At 44.9% G+C, this 21,591-nt stretch overlaps 1 protein-coding gene across 8 annotated transcripts in view; it reads left to right on the top strand.

The window, feature by feature from the left end:
• NTM (neurotrimin) overlaps positions 1 to 21,591 on the top strand; it is a 1,000,590-nt gene that overhangs the window by 763,454 nt on the left and 215,545 nt on the right. The window contains exon 1 of one of the 8 annotated variants that reach the window (XM_074321818.1): positions 20,273 to 20,425. The exons of the other annotated variants lie outside the window; for them this stretch is intronic. Within the exon in view, the coding sequence (XP_074177919.1) occupies positions 20,421 to 20,425 (5 nt within the window). The 5' untranslated portion in view covers positions 20,273 to 20,420. Of the gene's footprint in view, positions 1 to 20,272; positions 20,426 to 21,591 lie in introns of those variants that run through there. 8 annotated transcript variants of the gene reach the window in all.

Genomic DNA, 21,591 nt, shown 5'->3' with positions numbered 1-21,591 from the left:
TTAGTGCCCACATGTCACACTCTTAGTTTTCTTTGTCCTACTTCACTGGACACTGTTGGGCCCCACACCATCTTGAATGTTGGCTAAAGGACTGAACCCTGTGTCTTTTACTGTAGCCCATCTGTTCACACAATATCTTGTTGTTCATAAATTTATATCTTTGCCCTAATATCCCCGCTAATCTCCAGATTTATAGAAATAATTATTTGATGGACAGACCCATGCAAACTTCTAATGATGATGCTTACTATGAATTCAAGGGGTGATTCCAAAAGGCCATTGTATATGCATGTCTAAAAAATGTAATTTTTTCTCAAACCCTGATTTTCATGCCCACTCTAGCTCAGTAAAAAGCATAACCTTCCACCCAGTTTCTCAGAATAAAAATGTAGAAGTGGAACTTTATTCCTCTTTCATTGTTCTTCCCGCCCTGCCATCTCCTCAGTTTCCAATCCATCCACAAGTGTTGCTGGATTTACTTAGATAATATAACCCCAATCCATACTTTGATCTTTATCTCCACAGCCTCTAATTAAAACCACTGACATTAGAAATGACAAAACTACATGAGTTTCCCAACTGGCTTCCCTGCTACTTTGCTCTTCCCTTCCACTCTGTTGTCCAGAAGGAAGTGAAAGACATCTTTTTACAGCATAAATCAGATCATTTGCTTCTGTGCCTAGAACCCTTCAAACCAAACTCTTCACACTTAAAATCCCGTCTCTTTACCAAGGCCTCAAGTTCTACAAGATCTGGCCCTACCTTCCTCTCTACGTCACGCCTCACAGCGCCCTACAGGGCCCACTGGGTCCCGCTGCACCACTCCCTGCTCCTGGACTACCCCAAATTCTCTCCTTTCTCAGCACATTTGCATTGTTCTTCCTTCTGCTCTGCCCCGATCTGCACTTGGTTGGCTCCTGCTCACTATTTAGATTTCAGAAAAAATGTTACCTCCTCAAAATGGACTTCCACAAATACGTCACCCCCTTCCTCCTTCTGCTCAGTTCTCATGAATATCTAGTCCTTTGCCCTGCCTTTGGTCTTCAGAACGCTTATTGCTCTCTGAAATAAACCTGCCACTCATTTTAGTGTCTCTCTCCTCCAGCCAGCAGGAGAGGACGAGTCTTGCCGTTTGTATGCCATACCCCAGAGCCTAGAGCTGTGCCTGTCTAAAATTTGGTGCTCAACAAGTATTCGCTGACTAAGTTAATGAATGATTAAATGAGTGAATAATGAACTCTCCCCATAATTTTGGTTTTACTAGCACTGAGAAACTTAAGAAATAATGTCCTCTTCAAAGTTTCTACATGCCTGTCTTTATCAAGGACAATTGCCTCTCTGGAGGGCTGAACTGCCAGCCTATGGCCGGAGTGTGATCGAGAGGACAGTAGGCACACACTAATCGTCTTCCTTGCATCACATACGCTGGTGGCATGGGGTTTCGTGTCTTTTCCATTTTTGGCTCATTGGCTTTACTGCAAATGTTTTTAATCATATTCATGTTTAGCTGAAATTTGGTGACAAGAAGCAATTTAAGGAGCTTTGGGATTTTTTTCATTTGAAAAGTTATATTAAATCATACCATTATTTCTGGATATATTTTCAAGATTTAAATAAGTAGATATAGCGTTGTTTCTTGAACTTCTGCATTCATATTGATTATATTCACATGTCCTCTTCCTGAAGAAGAAAACTAGGACCTTGAATTCCATTTTGTGTTACAAGAGAATTGAAAATATAGCAGGAATTTCCCAAAGGTTTCTGTGTGTGTGTGTGTGTGTGTGTGTGTGTGTGATCTATCTATTTAAAGGTTTTTACCTCTTTCCTTTTTTCTCCTTTCTATCTCTTTTTGTTGGAAAAATTTGGGTTACAAAACTTCAAACCTAAAACTCTTTAGAGCAGGGTAAGTGAACAATGGGAGCATATCATCCTGAGCTCCTTTTTATAAGCTTAATACAGCTGTAATACAGCCCAGAGCCTTAAACACAAGGATGGACATCAGGAATCGATGTCTAATTTCTAATGCTGCATCTCTGCGTTCCTGAGCAAGCCAGGAGCTCCTCAGAGCCAGTCTCCTGTGTGAATTGTTTTAGGAATATCAGTGAGAGTTTAATGAACTCACCTTCTTTTTTTTGGGGGGGGGGGTTATATTACTTAGATAAAAATGTTTTTTAATTTTTTAATTTTTTAAATTTATTTTTTAAATTTATTGGGGTGACACTTGTTAGTAAAATTACATAGATTTCAGGTGTACAATTCTGTATTACATCATCTATAAATCCCATTGTGTGTTCACCACCCAGAGTCAGTTCTCCTTCCATCACCATATATTTGATCCCCCTTACCCTCATCTCCCACCCCCCAACCCCCTTACCCTCTGGTAACCACTAAACTATTGTCTGTGTCTGACCTGAAAAGAGTCGTCGAAGCCTCAAACATCACAGTCAACTAAAGGAACATAAGCACTGGGCTTCACAGTTATTCCACGGAATGAGTTTCTTATCACAATCCTTTCAGAGGTAAGACAGAAACCATTTCTCCAGCTAGGCAACACCAACTGGGATGGAAGCCTATCTCCATAATCACGATTATTCATAACAATTGTTTAGCACGAGTTTGCATTTGCTGGCAAGGTTGTCAGTGATTCGTGCTTGAGGCAGAAGGAAACCAGTTTGGTTCTAATGGAGACATTTGGCAAAGGAAGAGGGAACATTTACCTGTTTCAACAGAAATGACTCGGATGGTAAGTAGCCGCTCTACTGTGCAGCAAAGGTCACTCCTCCCCCTCATTTTGCCTTCCCCGATTGTGTGGAATGACAGCCAAGCTACTCGGCACCACCCCCTGCTTTTTGTGGTGCATTCTGGTTAGTGACTGGCCTAGGCTGAGACAATCCTATGCAGATGGATGCATCTTACACAGAGTACAACTGAAGCAGCCGTGCATCGTCTGTCCTATCCGCTATGAGGCATTGAATGGGAAATGAAAGAAACCTGTGTCCCTTAACATTTAGCTTTCTTGTCCGCCTTGAAAGACAAGTGGTATAGAAGGGTGCAGTTAACCTATCAGGGGTGGAAATACAAAAGAAAAAAGGGGGGGGAAGAAAAAAAGACATTTTCAGAAACCGTTCACTTAGTAAGTAATGGGATTTCTTAGAAAAATCCCTTGAGTTACTCTGAATTGATAGAAAATGATATTTCATTCTTTGTATGGGCATGGCTGGCCCAGCCAACAGCAAAAAAAAATCAGACTCCTACTGGGAGAGTATGTACCGCTAAGTACAATGTGGGCAAAACTGAACCCAGCCCGAGGTGCAACCTTCCATTAGGGAAGGCGTCCTGCTCTAGTCCTAACCTCTGCAGGCTCTCAGAGGGCACAATTTGGGCGAATGCCTGTGTTGGCCTAATAACCACTTCCTGGGACTGAGAAACGTGTCCCCTTGCACACACCATGAATATAATGGGACAGCAACCTCCCGGTTTAGGGGAAGGGGCTGCTCATCGAGTACATCCCCGGCTTCTTTTCAGGCTTTGAATGAAACAATAGCAACTCTTTGTACGTTTTAAAATATTTTAAAATATCATTCATTTAAAAAAATGTAAATGAGTAATTAAAATTATAATTTCAAATATTTAATATATATTTTAAAGATTACCGGGATAATCTTCCTTGGTCACAGTTGGTGAAACAGCCAGAGGAGAGCTTGTCACCTCCAGAAAAACCCTGGAAGGCACTTGAATTCCTGCTGGGCTTACAGACCTTCCTTTATGTTTTCAGACAGAGGAAAGGTTATCCTCGTATAGATCTTGAAAGCTACTCCTCCCAGCCGGCCTCTGCTACTTATTGTATATGATAGTATGTCACTGTGCCCATCCCTCAAATCATGTTCTTTTTTATATACATTATGCAAATTGCCTGATCGCCCTGATCCAGCTAAGGATAGCAACAGGCTGTCTCCTTGCTGTGTTCTGTGGTGATGCACCCTGTGCCAGCCTCACTGAGGCACTTCACCTGGGCGGTTGGTAAGATATTCATCCAGCGATGTGCTTTGTAAATAACTTTGGAGTCCTAACCATGGTTGTAATAAGTGCCTCTGTGATTTGCATTTAAATAGTATTTTCATCCACAAAGATCACAAAGAGGGAAGCTGTCTTCACTCAACACCATGACCTGAATTCTCTCCATCTCAAAGCCAGCCCATGTTCACCCAGTACAAGTTTTCTCTCCGTGGCTCAGCTACTACGTACCCTAGTGATCAAAACAAGCATTTGCTCACATTCGGATGGAAGTGCCCAGACTGCTCAGGTGTGCACTGGGTTCTTGGCCTTGCCAGGCATCATCAGCCCACATCCCAGTGGGCTCTGACGGGAGCGCCTCTACCGCAGGCTGGGATAAGAGAGGCAGGAGGCAGGGCAGGGCCTCCTCAACTCCCAGATGGCGTGTTCAGCACCAGGCAGTTAAGAAAATGCCTCACGCTACCTCTTGGGTTGTCAATGAAGCCGATTTGATCTGAAAGTGATTGAGAGGCAGGGAATGTAGACCCCCCCCCCCCCCAAGTCAAGTTAGCAGTCACTTTCCAGAGTACGGTTGCACTTGCAGAGACTCCTCATGTAGTCCTTTGGGTTCATTGACTTTATACCTCCTGGGGAAGAGTGAGGAGACAAAGAGCTGGCAGAGCTCAGAGACAGGAAAGAAATGTGAAGTCAACATCAGGCAGAGGATTCCAGCCACATTTGTGACAGCTCCATCCTGATTACCCAGTTTATGCATCGCTGCGTCCTTTCTCGCCAGCCTCCAGTCTTTTTGTCCCTTTTCATGCATCCTTCCTCACCTTTTGGCAGGATATTTTTTTCCATACTGTACAGTTGAACTTATTTCATCATCAACACATTTTACTCTGTCCCATGGATTCTTTAAAAGGCATCCTTTGAAGATGTGTTTTTGTTCAGACACAAGCTTTTGTTTAAAAATAAAAATAAAAAAGGCGGTGTAAATATGGAATGTTATCGAAAAGGTCTTATCTTGCTTTAGATATGACATCTAAAAATGCATTTAAAATAAAGAGCAAGTGTTGTACAAGGCAGGTGTCAAGGCGGTTGCTTCCTGTAGTGAGAGCTGATACTGCTTTAAACGCATTTCTAACCCTGCAAAAGCTTTTCATGTATTAACTTTCTGTGACCCCTTTCCTTTTTAGTGCCCCTTCCTGATTCACCTCCAGAGAGATACATAGGACCCTTGGTTTGCTACCTTGCTCAGATTATTGTAATCAGAATATCTAACTGAGGTAAAATTATTTTTCCAAAAATAATCATAGCACCCTCATAAAAAGCACACACTTCCTGATATGCTGCTGCCCTCTTTACTTCACGGCCCACCCTTTTTCCCCACACTCTGGATTTCCCTGTTGTCCTGCATTTGCATGTTACACATTCCTAATACTGTAGGGCAGAGCAGAGTGTGGGGAATTGAAGTTTGCTCTTTAAACTCTATCTACAATAGTAGAGAATTCCAAGGGAAGGATCTGGGAGGTCCTCTAATTTAACCTCTATAATGTATAAGGTGAGGAAACCTAAGTCCAGAAAGGTCACACAATAATTAATGGAAGTTGTTCAGTGGGACTTTCTGAATGTCTTTCAATGCAAAGCTGACCTCTGCAGCTATGCCATGGTCTTCTTACCTAATAGTTGTCTGCACTAGTGCTTGGGACCTAGAATTGTATTGCCCTATAGTTAAAAGTAAGGAGAGGCATATGTAACATTTCCCTATACACCCTTCAAGGAGGTGTTTCTGTGAAGGAGTGTACATACCCTTTTTGCATGGGGAGGGCTATCCATCTCTCCTGACTTGTGACATTCCACCATGTTGGTAAAGGTGCCACACAGGCAGCCGTGGAAACCAGCACTGGACTCAAGATCTGTTGTAGATGCCAGGACTTAGTGTTCCCCTGACCACTTGTCCTTGTTGTTCTAATGTGCATTTAACTTATAAAATGATGATTTTACATTTCCCCTCCTTCAATGATTAGCACGCAAACCTTCTGGGAGTCTGGAAATTCAGATCATTCCAAATGCTGCACAGCAAAAGTGGCAGAGCTCAGCTCCTTCACCACCTGAGACTGTGAGACACTCTGTCCACTGGGGCTACGTGCACCAACAAAACAACCTAAAAATGCCTTTGCACGTTCTGAACCTCCCCGTTACGCACTGACCCCCACTCATCCTTTGGCTTACTGCTACAGCTTCTTCCACATTGAGCTCAGATGTGATCTCCTCTGCTACTCTCTCAACATTTGTCCTCCCTCTGCATTCTGGATTAGATGTCTATACCACTCAGAAACCACTCTCGTGTATCAGTACTCGGTTACACCGATGGAAGAGCTGATGGAAGAGCTGAGAAGCCAACAAGGGAATGACAAGGCGGTGAGGACATTAAACAACAGCCAGTTGCACTACTCTTCTCTCCATCCACGTACAACTCCGTGGCTGGGGAACACAGGATAAAGCACCTGTTTGAGCCCAGGAGCCAGGCCCAGCCAGCAAAAGCTGCACCATGCAGGGGACAGGGGACGTCTGTGTCCCTGGGGAGACACAGCCACTGCCTTGGATACACCCAAACCATAAAGGAGGGTGCCTTCTCCAACATCCTACCCATCCACTGATGCTGAAACCAGAGGACAAGGAAGCTTAGAAATGATTGGAAATGTAGTTCTTTGCACACAGAGCAGAGTAGAGGAGAACAGGAAATGAACAGAGAACACATGTGGATGGCCAAGCCCCTTTGCTGGATTCACAGCGACCTGCACTTACCGCCCCCATAATAATCACCACATCGTGTCCTCAGGGTTATTAGGGTTACTTGAAAGCAAGGATTGTTTCTTATATCACGGGCAGCTAGCACAGTGCCTGGCACAGAGAGGTAATGAATGAATGAACGCCTAGGCCATGGAAATGCAAGTAATCATTATTAAGATCAAGCCAAAAGCATGGCATCTACTGAGGATGACAGATTTAGAAACCTTTCTTCACCATGTGTAACAAATGACAACCCTTTTCCCTGGTGCCATCTTCATTTGCAGACTTGAAGATGAGAAGTAAGCAGTTAATGAGAATACTGAGAATGAATTACAGGTTCAGGGAATAAAGAAGTGTTGCAATGAGCCAGATTAAAGGAGAGTGAAAGGAGCAGAGTCCACAGACCTTGTGCGAATATTTTCTCAAGAGGTAAGACTATTTTCTGGCATGAATTGATCAAGGCAAAACTTTCCTCAGCCCTCCACCAGTCATGGATGTCCAAAGTTCTTGAGTGACTCACATTCATTCAAATTCTGCATTAGAAAAAAAAATATTATAAATCTAGAGTGTTCTTTTAAATTATCGTTTCTTTATATTGCAACTCTTTTCTACCAGTCTAGTAAACACTCTACCAATGCAGTTGGTATTCAGTTTTGCTACATGAAGACAAAAAGCATATTTGCCAAGCTCTCTATAAGGGAGGGAAACATCGCTTTTGTTCTCCCTGTAGTTGAGATTGAAAAGGTTGGAAAAGTGCAACAGGTGTCAAACTGGGGCCGGTGAGCATGGACCCCTCTCCCTGGTCTGTGTGTTTATGCCTCCTGGTCTATCTTCCTGGTTAGATCACATAAGACCCTTTGGATTTTTAAAGCTTTACCAGTGGAAAGAGTGACAAGTCATTACTCTCAAAAGTGGAGGTTTGTGATTTGGCTCTGAAATACCTTGATTCATAAAGCATCATTAGTGTAACTAACACTGAATAGTCCTACTAGCCCCTTAATTCCTCCCAATAAGAACACCACAAAGGCAATGGGCTTGGTCAATGTGATACAATAACAATAAATAGTACAATAGTACCACCATCCACATTCCCTCTCTTCCTTACTCTGATTTATCTTTCCCCATTGCACTTTTCATCTCATGTATTTGCTTATTTTGTTTTTTTGTTTTTGTTTGTGTAAGCTCCACCAGAACAGGGCCTTTGTCATTTCCTTCTTAATTCTCTGCCGTAGTCCTATCTCTAAGAGCAGGCACACAGGGGGATGCAATAAATATGCATCATCCAGAATAATACATATTCTAGACACCTGTCATGCCTCGTGGCAAAGCCTAGATGTGGGTATCTGTCTAGTTCCTTGTCCGTCCCTGCACCCCAATTTCCTACTTCAAAACAGAAGAACTTGGGCCACTTTGGAACCAGCAGCCCTGGACTATCTTGAATTAAATCAACCCTGTCATTCCCATCTGCCTGCCTCCATGTCAGTGTAGATTAATCACTACATAATATAAACCAGATTTACATAGCATCTTCACAACAGTCGCAGGGTCCTTTACAGTCATACTATCTAATTAAATTGTAGCTTCAAACATGATTTTCTTTAGTTTATATGCATAAACTAAGCAGACCAGCCTTTTTTTTTAACCTTCTTATTCTAAAACTAAAAGACCAGCTGATTTCAAAGTCCCTGAGTATTATTAATTACCAGTGGCTCAGATCAATGCACAGAGCTTGTCTAGAAAGCTGTTTCCTCCTTAGGTGAATGGCTGGGAATACAATATGCGGTGATCAACAATCTGAGATTGTCGTAGATTGAGAGTGTAGATTGAAGCCGAGCAAAGGCTGGGGCTTGGCATTGCCCCTCCCCTCTCCGCTGCGCAGATGGCAGAGAATGAATCTTGACTTTACAAGGAAGACAAAGCAAGGTGGAGGTATTTTCATTGCTATTGCACGTGGCAAAAATGCAGGGAAAAGACAGACACCGCAGAACATGGGCCTCCTCTCCAAGGACAGCCACTGATAGTGTGGAGCACACTGACTTGCTCTTCTTCTACCAGGGGAGAACTGCCCTCCTGAGGAGCTGCAGGGAGGGGCCAGGAATAAAGGAGAGTCCACCAATGCAAAGGATGAAGTGGCCCTTTAAATATCAGTCTCTGGAGCCCCAAACCTGGCGGATGTTCCCTTAAGTATTCAAATGAGATTGCAGCATCAGATTGGTATGCATTAGGCTGGTTTCAATGAAAATTAACATGTAATTGCTTCAAATGAAGTAAGTGAGGAGGTAATCTGTTCTTAAATTGGATTCCCAGGATTTTGTGGCACCATAATGCAGCTGTGAAATGAAATATATTTTAAGGATGATGTCCTCAAGAGGGTGAATGGGGCTCGGAGTGGGAAGAGTAGAGATAGTACACAGTAGAAGCTCCTCTCCCCCAGCTTCCCTCATTTTTTGTCAGTCGCATTCTCCAACTGCCAATGGATGAGAAGATATTCTCCCACCCATGGGTGCCTCCCATTTTCTGCTACCTAAACAGTCTCCCCACTAGGCATCAGCTGGTCCTCTTTACCTTCTTTCAATGTCTGGGGCTGATTCCCAGAGGCACTCAACACTCTCAGTCACCATAGCTGTGTGGTCTTACCTCAAAGCTGGATTTGTGGGAAGATGATGCTCATTTGGCACATGGTCTCTACTGAGACCATCCGTTCCTGGGGCTGGTGCTGCCAGGGTTGGTTATATTGTCCAGAGCACACTGTGCAGTGGTAGGGATCGTTGTTTCTTGTATTCCTGGTATCCAAATATGGGGAATGCATGCTTGACCTCATAACTGACCCATGTGATTTCCAAGCCTTCAGCTGGAGCAGCAGCAGCAGGAATAGCAGCCACATTCATTACCACTGTGGCCGTCCAAAGCCTGGGTCTAGCCAGACCAGCGCCCCCTCCCAACCCCCAGCCACCATAATGTGGTCTGTGAAGTCTGAAGATGAGCCTGGGAATAATTAACCTTCTTATCGTTCAATCAAGATGAGAAGCAGCTGGGTGAGGAGTCAGTGCAGGTTAATGTATTAAATTGTTTGCCTCTGCCATCCTATGCTGAAATGAGATTTTTCTGTCACAACTGAAATGAGCTGGCGGTCCTCTGGTCCCGTAGCATCACTTCTCTCTACCAAGGAGCCATTTCTGATGGGCTCTGGGGACCTTCTGCACCAAGGCCACACAGAGGGGCAGAGCTGTTATATGAAATGAATCGCCTGGCACTGTGCAGGAAAAGCCGGGGTGCAGGTTTTGAACCAACGCTGTACTGGTCTAGATCACGTTCTCCCTTAAGGGGCCAGAGTCACAACGGTATGGCTAACTGTGCCTCAGCTCATGAGGCACAGCTCATGAGATAAGGATGTATCATACGCTGTGTAAAGTATATATATTTCAATAAAAGAGCCCCCATCAGAGCTATAGAGCAAAGAAATGAATAGGAGATTGAGGAGAATGAAGTTCTGTGAATTCACTCTTGCACCGCTGAAGCAGGCCCCCAGTCTGAGCCCTGCTTGCCTTTCCCTCCAGTCACAGCTTGGTTTTACAGCCTGGCTGATGATTTGTTTTAAATCCCTTTCTTTATTTCTTCCTCTGTTTATATTGCTGTTTTCTTACTGCACATGTCGAACAGCTCTGGCTTTAGAATTGATCAGAGCTAATGACTTCTTCAGATGTACATGAAGTATTTATGACCAAGAAATACTCAGTATGTGTGACCAAGAAGATGTTAGAAAGAACGCCAGATTGTTTCCCTTCTCCCAGGGCTTGGTGGACTGATGAATTCAAAGAAGATAAAAGTGAAGAGAATGGGAGTAAGGAGAGGTAACAACACTCAGCTTTACCTGGCTGAGTTTAGGTCTCCCTGGAAACAATGGACGGAGACCCTTAAGACTCTGGCCAGCGGCTTTTGTTTCCTGCTATAAGTAGGCCGTAAGGTTGTAGAGAAAGTCCCACACAGGGTCTTCTCTGTGGGCAAAAGAGGGCCTACTTACAATGATGAAATGTTTTATCACCCCATATAGAGAACTGAACCTCTGGCCACGTTTAAGATAGATTTTGTGCATCACGTTGGACAAGTCATTTATGTTGATCATTTCCTTTCATTCTTCGTCTGGGAATGGGGTCGGGGTAGGGGGAGCAGTGTTTGTCTATCTGCTTAGGGCTCTGCAAGGATTAATAGCCCGCTTGCCTTTCAGACTCTGCAGAAATGCAGGCCAAGAGCAATGAAAGAGAGCTTAGCATACTTTCCTAGATTGTCCACAGGTGCGGTATCTGCTTTACAGTTTATTTGTCATCTAAACGCCACTGCCACACCTTGATAGAATCTGACTGGGCTAGTATAAGCTGAGCTAAGGTAGAGGAGGCTGGTTAAAAATGGATTTTGTGGTGTGTGTGTAGGTGTAAATATGTACACTAATTATTATTTTTGATGATCTGATATCTGGTATTAATCATAGTGACACCTTTTTCTGCCATCAAAATCTGTCAAATGATCACCTTGATATACTCTTTTGGTTTAACTCTCTCCAGAGTTTGCAGTGCTCACAGGAGACGAGTAGGAAAAAGCCAGTAGTTTTATTCCCATTTTGGAGACAGAGAAGGAGCTTTCCACTCCACGAGCTTAAGGAAGTGCAATTCATCTGAATTACTGAACTTATCTCCATAAGTTGATGGAGATCCCTAAGTGATGGCCTCCATAAGTCGTTCTTTCCAGGACCTCATTTTCTTTGAATATCAAAGCAGAGCCATAGTGTTAATTCCCTGCTCTTAAAACACAAACCACTATCAAGGTGCACGTATAGGAAGTAAAATATAAACCGAAATGCATAAAGCAGTATCAACAGTTGATACCACAGTCTAACGTGGAATACTAAAAAAAAATCCAACTCAGGTATAGGACTCTTAGGGTCAAGAGGGGCGTGATGAAATGTGGAAGATGAGGGACTAGAGGGAAAATGTCCAACTCCATTTATTTAAGAAAAAGGGCTGTGAAATACAGAAAATATAAGTGAAAAGCTGGTTCATTACATGATCCTATTCTGAGCTCTATTTTTGCCATTCCCCCTTTTGACCTATGAAATCCCCTCCTGTTCCGCTCTTAAATTCGACTTCAAAAGCTTTGGTTCTCATTTTATTTTCCTTTCCCGTTGGTAATCTGTGTCCTCACGCAGCCCCATGCCCCTCCATTCCAACTGGCAGACCCGCCCCTTCTGCTCACCCTCTCTCTCTGAAGAGCGTAGACTGACAATGTTGCCAATAGTTTTCGTACATAATAACTTAAGTGCATCACTTTTCTACAAACATGTTATCCTTAGAGTTCAATTCTTCTGCTTCTAGCCTTTGTGCTTGGTAAATATATTCCTTTGACGTGTGTTTTGGAAGATGGTTCAATTTTATGCATGTGCCATTAGTGTCAATTGCACAAAGCAGAAACACAAATTACCTGCATTCTGCAGACATATCTGATAACCTAGACACCATGGGCTGGCATTCACTGCAGCCTCCACCTCTATGCACGAAGCTGAAAGGGGAGCACCGAAACTGCCTATTAATCTGAAATGTAGGGAAAGTGGTGCAGGTGCTGAATTACATGTTTAGGGAAGCTGTGACCTAGCACCGTGCCTGCTGGGAGCTGTGCGCACTGGGCAGGAGCCTCATTCCGGACAGATGGCTATGTGCCAGGCTCTTTAGGGAGATCTGGGCCTGGGGAGTTCAGGAGCCTGCCGAGGCTTGAGCATTTGTATTAAAGGCAGTCTCTACTGGAGAAGGAGCAGGAGTGTGGTAGACAACAGCAGAGACCAAAGAGGGGCACCTCTTGGTATACGGGTCGCCTGGAGAGGCACGTGCGGGTTTCTCACTGTAATGTTCTGTGAAATTCTCTTCCAACTGGTTTTATTTAGGCAGCTCCATAGTCAGCAAATCAGCCTCCCCTGGGGCTGTTCAAGTCAAATCAACAGGGTTTTCAAGGGAACAAATGTTTATAACAAGGAACCCAAACTCCGCCAATGCCACCTACTGTCAGACTTCCTGGCTTTGTTAAAGGAGCTTAAAGCTGTGCCTCATCTGGCCAGGGGGAAAAACAAAAGTCCCCTCTGTAAATGAGCTGATGAGCCTTTCCTTCTCTTGCCTGGAGCTCCCAAGGACCGGTACCAGCAGTGCAGCCTCCGAAAGGGATGGGCTGCCTGGGAGGCCTGAGGGGTCCTGTACAGAACCAGCCCTGTCGAGGTGGCTTCACCTGGGAGCCCCCTGCAGGACTGCGGCCCCGCCTTCGCCAGGGCGGTCCCTCCTCAGTCAGTTTCAGGAGACCCTCACTCAGTGTTTCTCTAAAGATACTTAATCTGCTGAATTTCTCCAGGTTTGGAGCTTGTCACAGTGCTGCTCAGAATTAGATAGATCTCTGATGCCTTGTGACACACACACATGCACGTACACCATCGTCCATCCAATATGAAACACAAAAGAACCAAGAGAATGGGAAAACCTGCCTCTGTGTTCTCCTTCTTCCCATTTAACAACGGTTCTTCCTCTCCGGCTTTACCATAGGATTGTTTTCTCTCTCTCCTGTGTCCTGTCCTGTCAGCCTTCCTGTTTCTCGCTCTTCACTCTCCTCTTTGCTTCTTTCTGTCTCCTTTCTCTCATTTGCAATGAGGCTGCTCAACTGCCGGAGGGTCAGTGCCGTATATCACTGAGGGATCAGCGTGAGGGCCACATTGACAAGGAAAGCTGTCATCAGATTTTACAGCTTCATATAAAATGCACTGTCCATGACAAGGACAGAGAAGGTGCTGGAAGGGCACAGGATGGTTCGGGGAGAAGCGGGGAGACAGAAGAGAGGCTCTGTATTGGGTGAGGGAAGAGGTAAATCTATGTGCTTTCCACAAAATGTATTCATGGGGACAAAACCGCTGTCTCTTCTAAACCCAAACACGTCTCAGGAAGACTCACTAGGAGACCCATCAATTGACAAAAGCTTCTGTGATCGAGTGTCCGTGGTCCATTGTGCAGAGCCATGGAGAAAGCTGATCAGAGCTGTCTGAGTGCCCTGCAGTCAAGGGCAGTGTTATGGATGTAACCTAAAGCCATTCTTCCTTGTGAAGCAATAGGGAGCTATCGTGCCACTGGTCCCTCCCATAAACAACGCGGTGTGCACATTCGGTGCGCCCATTAAGAGGTGTCTGCATGCCTGCTGTGGGGCCAGCTGGTATCAACCACCACTGAGGCCCCGCAGTACGGCCCTCGTCCTAAAGGCAGTAACCACCCAAGTGGGCAGGCAAAGCCAGCTGCATGAATCAATTAGAGAGCCATATATGACAGCTCATTATGCGGATTGAAGTTCCTATATGCACAAATCCTTCTGGCAAGTCCCAGTCCTGCCTCCAGGACCCGGCACTCATCCACATGCCCAAGCCAGAAACTAAGAGGCAGAACAGGACCTTGTTGTGGAGAAAGGTCTCCTAGAGAGACCACCAGAGTTCCAGTCCCTGCTCTGGAATTTATTAACTATGTGATGTTAGGTAATCGATGTATTAGGCCACACTGTCCTGCCCGTAAGGTGGAGATATTTTCGACAACGCCCTCCCAGAGTGGCTGTGTGAATCAATAAGGAAAGTGAAGTGCATAGCACGGTGCCTGGTGCTTGCTGGTGATCAATACACGCCAGCCATCGTGATTGTTGCGGTATAGCCTGCCTTCCCTTCCATACCCCTCCCGCCCCTGAAGTTTCAATCCGGGTAAACATCTTTAATCTGTCCCCTCCTCCCCAGTGGCAGGGCCCTGCCCTTCCTCAGGCCACTTAGCCCTGGCTAGGATGGCCCTTGGGGGTGGGCTTGTCACACTCTCTGTGTTTCTCAATCTGCTCTCCTGTGGACAGCACTGATCACTCAGGAAACAGAGCAGAGCACGTTCCTGTCCTGTCTGAAACTCGTACCCAAACATTATATTCCAAGTGCCTCGTGGTAACTCACATGGAAGGCCTTTCATGAAAATGTCTTTTCTCACCTATCCACGTTTTTTACACATCTGTTTCCTACCTCAATCCCCCCAACCACTCTCAGTAATGATTCTCAGGTTGGACACCAGGAAAATCTGTGGAACTTATTTTGAATCCTGGGTGTGAAGTCTTTATTTATAAAATGTATTAAAAAAAAAAAATTCCGCAAGTGAGTCTGATGTGCATTTCAAGCTGGAAAGCACAAACATTGCCCCAAACACACCCTGACTTTGGCCACACAACATGCAGACACCCTGTCCTGTTCATATTTGTGTACTCAGCTCCTAATGCATTGACTGGTACACAGCAGAGATAGAAAAAAAGGGGTTTTGTTGTTGTTGTTTTTTTTTTGCTGACTGATCGAATAAATAAAGGATACTTTCTCATGATACCTGAAGTAGTTAAACTAAGTTACATCCACCCACAGGATTCAGGGAAGTAGAGAAGTATAGTGTGTGTGTGTGTAAGAAGTAGAGGTTGGGGTCCAGGGTGGGAGGGATGTGTGAGCTGTTGGCAGAGGAAGGAACACAGCCCACAAGAGGGATAACATCACATTTGTAAGCACTGTACTGCAAGTCCCCGGGGGGCACCCCTGTGCGATGTGGGGGAGTAGGAGACTGAGTGTGAGAGGGGATGGCCATCTGTGTGTGTGAGTGAACGTATGTGATGGCAACAGAAATATAAACAGTCAAGATCAAGAGGATCCTGAATCCATCAATTCTGCCAGGAAGAAAATCTGATGGATCGAAATTGTCCTTACAAGAACACTGCAAACAATAGCAGGGAGAGTGTCTCTGCAGCCCAGCTGTGGCCAGTGCCTTAATGGCGAGGTGGTGAGGTACAGGATGGTGACGAGAAACACCGCCTCAGTTCTTCCTTACGGGAGTCGAGGGTGGCTCTTTCTTTTTTTTCTCTTCCATCACCCCTTTCTTTCCTGTGATAGATGGGGACCCAGCTGTTTGTGGTATGCAGAGGCTGACAAAATGAGACGATCAGATTGGAAATCAAAGCTCTCACCATTGCTGGCAATGTGCCTGGACTTCACAGCTACCTCCCATGGAGGGGACAAGAGAAGGGGGAGGAAGCAGCTGCTGTCATTTGTCCCCTAGGAATTGTTTTGGGTTTCACTTTTATTTTTCCCAAGAGGAGAGGAGCTGGAGAGGGTAGCCAAGGCAGCAAAAGAAAGACAAGAAAAAACTGGGTGAGGATTGGAATGCACACGGAGAGATGCAGATGCCCCAGGGGAGAGGGAAGCAATAGGCAGAGGAAAGAAGCTTTGGGAATATGCCTTTTTTCTGCTTTCTGCTGGTCTCAACCTTGTATCCTGTTTCTTTGCCCGCTGCTCCTCCTTTTTTCTCAGAGGTCCTCTCTGTGATCCATAAACCTGGCTTCACTTACAGGATGCTTTGGAAATGCTTCATTCCTCTGCTCCTTTGACAGGTTGAGAAACTGAGGCACAGCACACTCAGGGCACTTTAATGCACTCTCTTCTTTTGGTCCCACGCTCAGTCTTTTGTCCTGAGAGTTCCAGGAAGTGTCCCCCATCCACCTTACAGGACGAGGAGTTGCTTCATTTCTTTGCTTTTTGGCCCCTCTCCCAGGACGCCTCCTCCTACTGCCCCGCAGGTCCTGAGCTTGGGTCTGACGGGTTCACTCTGCCCTCTGCTGGATCCAAAGGTGGAGAATAAGGCAGGAAAGGGGGCTTGTTCCAGCAAACGTACCCTGGCACACTTCCCAGGAAAGTCTTTGGTTAAAGCAACCCAAACCCTAAATGAATACAGCTCAATATGTGTGTGATGTATGAATATACTGATAAGCTGGTCAGAGCGTGTTTCTAAATAGACCTATTACATGAGTGGCAATAAATACTACCATCCCTCCTCTCTCAGTGCATAGAGAAGGATCTCTGGTGTAGCATCCCAGGGCCCTGCAGACAGAGTCCTGGCAGTTCTGCCCTGACTGATGGGACGTCCTGAGCGCCTTCTAACACAGGTCCCCCATGACCCCCTCATCACCCCGTCCTGCCCTCTGCCCACTGTTGTAATGACTTTCGGTTTTGTTTTACAACCTGCAGTCTGCTGCCTGTCCCGGTCAACAGTATCTATTTTTTCCGCTGTTGCTTGCTGCCTTGGATGCATTTATGGGCATTGATTCCCTCCACTGGTTCCCCAAAGAGGTTCTTTTCTTGATCCAGAGCGTCGTTCCAGCGGATTACAGTGTCTGCCACTCTGCACTCCAATTTATTGCCATCCTGGGTTTTATTCTCTCCTACACTTGCAGCCAAGCCTCATTCATTTCGCTTTCTGGGGCAAGCAGAATGGAAGAAGTTGCTATTAATAGGAGAAAGGATGACATGCCAGCAGGCTTAGTGATGTCTAGTTTATGGTATGCAAGTTTCAGAGCCTGGCTCTGGCCTTAGAGCCACCCTTCTTCCTCCAAGGGACAGAACCACGCAGGAGTCTCACATCGGAACTGACCCTCTGGCAGTTTTACACTCTTCAGGCTTTTGTGGACAAATGACATTCTTATATTTGGGCAAGTTCACCTGGATGTCCTCCACTTTCCCCTGCATGTGACCATCCGTTTGCATTTGAGAGAATGCTGGACAGGGTTGTAGATAAGGTCTCAGGGCAGAGGGATGGGTGAGAGGGAAACAGAGAGGAAGAGCCCAGGGCAAGTGACACAGCAGGTCCTCTTAGGATGGTTTGTTTTTCAGGTTCCCCAGACATTAAGGTATGCGATGTGATGAAAGAGCCACTCTATAGGTTTTATTTACTTTGATAAACATATCTACTAATCATTTATCACAAATCAAATAGTAGAGCAATTTGTAAACAATGCTCTACAGATAATAACTGTCTTTCAAACATGCACACAGAATATTACATTGTAACTGTTGCTGGTCCTGCTGCTTCTGTCAACAGCAGAATTTAGAAGCTATTCAGGGAAAGCAGAGGGTCAAGTGTCAGAGGCTTTTTCCAGGGACCTTCCTCAGCTCATTGTGGACCAGCCCAGGCTATTATATAGTTTTACGTCTGCTTCATACAGGAATAGGAGCCACAAACAATCTTCTAGTGGGTTATAGTTGTGGGTGTAGGAGTTTACCCAACCGAATTGACTTTCCAGGAGATCACACACATACTGATAGCTGGTAAGGTCAGAAATCAGTGGACAGAGCTGGGACTTTTCTTTCAGATTGAATGATATTAGTGGGAAGAGAAGGTTTTTATTTGCAAAGACTTCTTTTTACGATATGCTCCTGAGAAAGTACAATATGCAAAAGCAGCATGGTGGGGGGCGGTCGGAGGATAGAATCTTTTTTGCCATATATTCTAGAAGACATGCTTGCAGTTGGTCATACAGGGACTTGGTATCAAACGATTTGCATTTCTGGAAAGAACGATATTGTATAATGCATACAACAGTGTAAGAAGTATTGCTGCTATTGGGCCTCTAATGACAGTTTTACTACCAACTTAGAGGTTGTTTTCCAGCCTCTTGCACATGTATTGATCCAGAATGTTTGACTTTACCTCTAGTAAGATAACAAAGGGGTAGCAGACAGAGCCCAGAACCTGAGTCCTCAGTCTATATGCCAGAACTCTGGGAAACTTGTCTCAAACACTTAGAACTTCTGGGTTCCCATTCTCAATTTTAAGACAGAAACACTCTATTTTAAGATGAAGTTCCAAACTACAGACCTTATGTGGGTTTTCTGCGCCTACGTAGAAGTGAATCAATCTGCAGCTTCCTGTCTGCTCTGCTTTAAAGTCATTGAATGAAAGACTTGGGAGGAAATGCAAACTGGATTTTTGCTGCTAATGCCCTTGGTCTTCTGCAACACACATACAGAATCGTAGTCTCCCTGCGCCACTCATTTCACTCCAATTAGGGTTTGCACCACTGTATCAGAAAGACAAGGAAGAAGAATACAAAGGTTTGGAGGTGGCACAAGCTGAGGCCTCCTCACGGGAAAACAGTCTCTGCTCTGGGCACACTTCTCCCACCCCGTCCGTCCTCTACTCTCTTTCCTTTTCCTTATGGCTTCCTTTGTCTGAACTTCCTGGCACAATTTGACTCCGGCTTTTTATTAAGAATAATCTTAGCTCCTGCAGATAACTATAGTGACATCCGCTTTCTTTTTGGGTGTTGTGCTGATCATTGAATATTTTAAACAGGTTTTGATGAAGCTGAAACTGCCAAAGGACATCCTTTTCTTAATTACAAGAACCCAATTCCAGAGACTGTCAGGGCTTTGGGAGTAGGAGATTTGTTTTAAAACTAAATACTCCCAGGAGAAAGGAGGCCAGAGATGACCAGTAATAGGAGATCATCTTGGCAGACAGGACCACTTGCATCTATATATCAACTGATTAGTGGGATAGGGGAAAGAAACAAAGCCTCAAAAATGAGAACAGGTTAGCTTTGTTAGGGAGATGCTGGGCAATACCTTATCAATCTTATAAAGTCACAAGATTAAGGAGAGTGGAATGTGTCTCCTAAATCGAAGGAAGGGGAGGATGCTACATTTTTACCCCTCTGGCTTTTTCTGTAATTCTCTTGATAATTACAATGAAAGGAGCTAATTTTACTCTATGCATTTAAATTCTAATTAATATTATTTGATTCTTCTGTGTCTTGCTGAGGTGAAATAAAGCATGCTCTTTTGCTCTTATATCCCTCTTTCTCTCAAGAATTTGCATAAAAAGTGAAGGCATGTTTGCATTTATTGTATTTTAGTAATTGGCATTCTTGCCTTCATAATTCTACTCCACTTTTCTATTCTAACCTCCTAACCTTTCTTCTCTCCGTTCACCTTGGCAAAGAGAGGAACAATTAAGGTTTGAAGGGACCACTGCCCATCAGAGAATAGGGCAGTTGTTATGGAGGCGCAGGCAGCAGACCTGGGAACTCCTGCAGAGCTGGGGGTCAGTCAGAAATCACTTTGTCTTGTACTGATGAGGAAACTGAGGGTCATGGAGGTGAAATGACTTGCCCATGATCATACATTTTATTGTCCTAGGTCTGGGGTTAGCGATTTGTCTCTGCCTCCAGCTTTGTTTCGATGATTCCACAAAATATAATTATGTGTGAAAGGATTTTACAGGCTGTCATGCACAAGGAATGTTTGAGCCATTATTTTTCTGGTTAATTAGCAAAAATACTCTTATAAAAATCTCTGCTGCAATGCTCCCTTTTCATTTTGCAAGCTTTTGTGGAGCAGGAATCGTGGCTTGGTGTCTTTCAGTAGTATGGCTCACCCATGCTACATGTGCAGGCATGTCAGGATCCTGGCATCCTGGCATGAGTAACCATGGAGAACAGTGGGGGAGATTCCAGTTTGGTTTGTGCCCGAGGCCAGCTATTATCTCAGAGACACCTGGTTTAGGATAGATGCCTGCTGCAGTGTGCCTGCACTGCAAGCAACAGAGATATTTACTTACTGTCAGTGATAATGGAGTAGGTGCCATGGTAGGCACAATTCTCGTGGGTCAAAAATATGGATAAAGAAAATACACCAGCTCCCACCGTCACGATTGCCATATGGCCCAGTAAGTAGGTGATGCGATGGAGGTATACAAAGTGCTGTGGAGTGGTGGACGTCACTGCAGATGTGGTAAGGCAGAGGGAACCTTGAGAAGGAAGGTGCATGAGGGTGAGAAAATGGGAAGAGGTGCTTTAGACAGAGGGGGCAGAGTGTGAACTGGCGGGGAGGCATGGAGAGTGTGCCACATTGTGAAAACTGCCTGTGATTCTGACTGTGATACGGCCCCTGTGCAACGGAATGGGGTTAAATGAGGCTAGGGGCATTCTAGTGTGTTATTCTGGAATGTCTGAGCTTCATACTGAACGCTGTGGGAGCCACTGAAGGGCTTTGAACAAATAAGTCTCAAACATATTTTCTAGAAATGCCCTTCCAGCAGCGAGAGGGGTGACTATAAGGGTTAAATGTAGAGGCAAGAGGCCAGTTGGAGGGGCTAGTGCGGAGACCATTCAGAGGATGCGAGATTGGATTCTCCGACCCACCCCCAGTGCCTGGTGTTCAGAAGGTGGTCCATTTGAAAGAGATTTGGGAACAATTAGAGCTTGTTGAATGAACAAGACCAGGAGTAATTTGTGCAGAGAAAGAACTCGCTCTCCTGCAACCCAGCTAGAATCCCTTCCTACAGAAACCGGTTAATAGAGAACATCACCAAAGGCACCGAGCGTTTCTGTAGAGGACTTAGACAATGATTCGCCGATCGTTGGTTGAAGGAAATTATTTGAGGAGTGGCTGATGCAGCTCCAGCACTAACAGGCCCGATTCCCCCGGCTGACATTTTGCCTCTGCCCACCCACTGCCTCCCCCTCCATCTCTTCCCTCACCCATCCTTGCCCCCCAGGGACTTGGCTGCTCTTTCTGCACGCATGGCGATGTGGACCAGAGGAAAGGGTTAAACCCGAGCCACTTCCTTTCTGTGTCTGTACAGTGTTTGCCAGTGAATTGCCTGCACAGGTCCCCTGCTTTCTTTCATTTAAATAGCTGTTATCGTCTTTGTATCATAAGCTTCTAAAATGTAGAGTAAAGAATATGTTTTGTTCTGAAGAATGAGCACTGCATCTCCACAGGCAGAGGGGCACAATAAATAAATGTTTGATGTTGAGCATAGTGATGTGGGCATGTATTTAGTTACTTGGAAAATAATACTGAAGAGAGGGGACAACAGTATTTGTACACAGATTTGTAAACTTTAACACCTCCCTGTTCTGTAGAGTCCTTTATACTCTTCCCCTAAATACTTA

The sequence above is a fragment of the Rhinolophus sinicus genome, linkage group LG16 (genome assembly GCF_036562045.2).
Source record: "Rhinolophus sinicus isolate RSC01 linkage group LG16, ASM3656204v1, whole genome shotgun sequence".
In the NCBI taxonomy this organism is placed as follows: Eukaryota; Metazoa; Chordata; class Mammalia; order Chiroptera; family Rhinolophidae; genus Rhinolophus; species Rhinolophus sinicus.
The sequence above is the reverse complement of the archived record's forward strand: the minus strand, read 5'-3'. Positions and strand labels throughout refer to the sequence as shown.